We start from the raw sequence: 3,503 nt of genomic DNA, 5'->3' as shown, positions 1-3,503 counted from the left end.
TTTCCTCAAACTGAAAACAACTTTGGTTTGGGTTGAACTCATAGTGGACCAAAGCCCCAAAGCTCATCCCTACTTTGAACCTGTAATGTTAAAACAGAGCAGGAATATTGAAAGGGTGAGAGCAGAGTGCTGAGACCTGACTTGAACAACTTCAGTACTTCTCATGTGAACTTTGAGGATGAATTGCTCTCACTGTGCCTGCAACTACAGAGATCAGTGAGAGCAGATTATAAAGTTTGTTTACTGATTTCTACATTAACATTGAACGTATTAAAGTATCACAAAAACAATTGTATTTTTTCCCCAGAGCATATATTCTCCAACGCAACAGGTAACGTTCAGGAGATCTCTGTACATTTCATAACAATTGATAATTAAATCCCAAATGTGTAAAAAAAAAAATATATAAGTCTTCCGCAAGACCAGATGAGGCTTTGTGGAAATAAACGATACTCAGGAGGACACAGATTGTAGAATAAAAACCTCTTTTAATGAGTGTATTGCTGCACTGTGATGGACAACACAGGAAGACGCGCAGCTCGTGATAAGTTTTATTGAACTGTAAATTCAAAAGGAGCCACTGAAATTATTTCTATCTGGAACTCCTTCAAGGCTCTGGATTAGAAAAGAGAGGAAACACAGTATTAGGAATAGTTTGAAAAGTTACCTTGTGCAGTATTGTGAAAGAACTAGAAATATTTCAGATAAAAAGATACATTATTTTATTATTATTATTATCGTCATTATTATTATTGTATTATTATTAGTAAATTAAGCTGAATATAAAAGAAAAATTACATTATTGTTGAAAGCTGAACTCTAGGCAGATATAATTGACACAAATTAAAGTGACATTAAAGCCTAAAATGTTTCCAAATGTTCCCCCCCCCCCCCATGCTGGTGCGGGGACTTACCTTAAATGATGCCTCTTGATCCGATCATCTTCTTCTTTCCTGTAGTTTTCAGGAGTCCCTCCAGCGCTGGTGCCGGTCTCTGATCCGGCGCTGACTCCTGCCTCTTCCAGTTCCACGGAGTCTGTGCGGGTGCACAATGCCTGCATCGATTTACCTTGTGTCTCTCCTCTTCTTGCTTGCTAGCAGTAGATATATGCAAAAAACATGAGGTTTTAATAACCCTTTAAACCCTTTGTGATCATTAATACATCATTAAATCTATTTTTTTTAAATGCAAGCAGTGTAAGTACCTGAATGTGAACTGATATCAGCCTCCTATAGTCCCTGCACAGCTGAGCTGAAGCATGAGAGGAAGAATAAGTCCAAAAAGAGCTACGACGACACTTGCTGACCAGTAGAGTAACAGAGAGATGAGCTCAGTGCTTTGCTGCTTCTCCTTTCGCTGTCTGGTCACAGGATGGAGTCAGTCCGGGATGATGCTGTATATCAGACTGAGGACATCTAGAGGCAGAATAGAAGTACTGCGGGGGAAATCTCTGAATTGAAGGTAACTATTGCAGCAACGACTGAATTTGTTATTTTGTGTTTAATGTACTTTTATTTTATTTTACCTTTGAATTTATTTGCATCGTGTTATTTCTGCTTTACATTGGATTACAAGCAGGGAGGTCGGTATTTTAAGGGGATAGTCTGTATAGGTTTTATTTATTATTTTCTAATAAGCTACTGAAATGTTGACACATTTATGGCCGTCATACATGACTATTGTATCCCAAACCAATGAACATGTTCTATATTAGTCTGACTTTCATCACATTTTATTCCCATGTACCTGGTATCAAATATAAGCCAAAAATATTCTTTGCTCACAGTGTTGGAATTATTAGGATGTATCCCGGGAACCAAAGCACTGTCACGGAATTCCTTCTTCTAGGACTCTCTTCGGATCCTTTAGTACAAATTGTTCTGTTCCACATTTTCCTTGTTGTCTACATGACCACACTGGCCGGGAATCTCCTTCTAATAGTGGCTGTGAGGACCGACAGACGTTTGCACACCTCCATGTACACTTTCTTATCCAGTCTGTCTTTCTTGGACATCTGCTACACCTCCACCATTGCACCCAAGTTGTTGATGAACTTCCTTTCTTCAAACAATACTATTTCATTTGCTGGCTGTGCCGTCCAGTTTTTTTTCTTCCTGTTTTTAGGAGAAACTGAATGCATCCTTCTGGCGTTGATGGCCTACGACCGTTATGTTGCCATCTGCAACCCTCTGCGATACAATATGATCATGAACACAACAGTTTGTTTGTGGATGATCGGCATGTCATGGCTGACTGGTTGCATCATTTCATCTATTGATACATATTTTACATTTCGCTTGACATATTGTGGCCCTAACACCATCAACCACTTCTTCTGTGAGGCTCCTTCACTGATGAAGCTCTCTTGCAGTGACATCTTGGCAGTCAACATCTTAAAGCTGGTGGGCACAACCATCTTGCTTTTAATCCCACTTTCACTGATCCTCATTTCATACTTTCGAATCATAACCACTATCGTGACAATTAGTTTGGGAAAGAACAAAGCATTTTCAACGTGTGTGTCCCACCTTGTGGTGGTGGTCATTTTCTATGGGACGGCAATGTTCATGTACGCTAAACCTGAGCATTCAGTCACAGAAGATGTAGACAAAATGGTGGCCGTATTTTACACAATGATAACGCCCATGCTAAACCCTTTGATCTATAGCCTGAGAAATAAAGATGTTCTGAGAGCCACAAAGAGGCTAGTGGGAGCTAAGTAAGGTTTTACAACCCTTGTAGAGATGACCAGATTGATTGACAGAACTGGGATTTGCAGATGATTCAGTCAAATTGCTGGAAGTGGAGATTCTGGAAGCTCTGGTACTCTGCAGCTTTTGACTTGTGATGTTTTTGGTGGTCGGCAAGACACAATGTTGCCTTAGATTTATTCTAATCCTCCAGTAACTCACCACATAACTTATGGAAGTCAGCAGGGGTGATGTTATTTGGAACACCTTATATAAAATAAGAGGATTTACCTGCAGCCACTATTTTCAATTTGTCACAGTGAGAAGAAAGGCTGAAACACAAAGCAAAAAAAAAAGATTCTACTACCTAATAAAGCTTCACATAAGTGTTGGCCCATTGCTCTAATTAGTGTATTTATACCACTGCCAGCAGTTATTATTGTACAGGGCTTGCTGAGCAACTTAGTGGCTAACACAAAGTCCTGGGTTAGGAGGATATGTAAATGAGGAAAGACAGAGAAGAAAATACAGGCAGAAAGTGCAACAATTCAAGAAAAGATTTGAGCATCTACTTAATGTGTCTAAAAAGAAAAAAAAAGCACACTGGACACCTAAGCAGTATATGTAAGTAGAACAGTGATCCCAAAAAATGTTGTCTTCGATGGGTTATTTGTTGTATAAGATAAATGCCCCTTTGTTTAGCATGTTCATGCAAGGAATGCAAACCAACACACACACATTTACTAAAGACCCGACGGATCCAGCAGTACCTTCAGCTGATCCTCCGGCTCTCTTCGGCCGCCTCTGTCCTTC

At 39.6% G+C, this 3,503-nt stretch overlaps 1 protein-coding gene across 1 annotated transcript; it reads left to right on the top strand.

Moving 5' to 3' along the window:
• The first annotated feature begins 1,802 nt into the window (after positions 1 to 1,802).
• LOC108802434 (olfactory receptor 2D3-like) lies at positions 1,803 to 2,723 on the top strand. Its single transcript, XM_018574290.1, has one exon. The coding sequence runs from the start codon at positions 1,803 to 1,805 to the stop codon at positions 2,721 to 2,723; it is 921 nt and encodes a 306-aa protein (XP_018429792.1).
• The last annotated feature ends 780 nt before the right edge of the window (positions 2,724 to 3,503 follow it).

This window comes from Nanorana parkeri, unplaced genomic scaffold, assembly GCF_000935625.1.
Source record: "Nanorana parkeri isolate BGI_ZX_2015 unplaced genomic scaffold, ASM93562v1 scaffold2861, whole genome shotgun sequence".
In the NCBI taxonomy this organism is placed as follows: Eukaryota; Metazoa; Chordata; class Amphibia; order Anura; family Dicroglossidae; genus Nanorana; species Nanorana parkeri.
The sequence above is the reverse complement of the archived record's forward strand: the minus strand, read 5'-3'. Positions and strand labels throughout refer to the sequence as shown.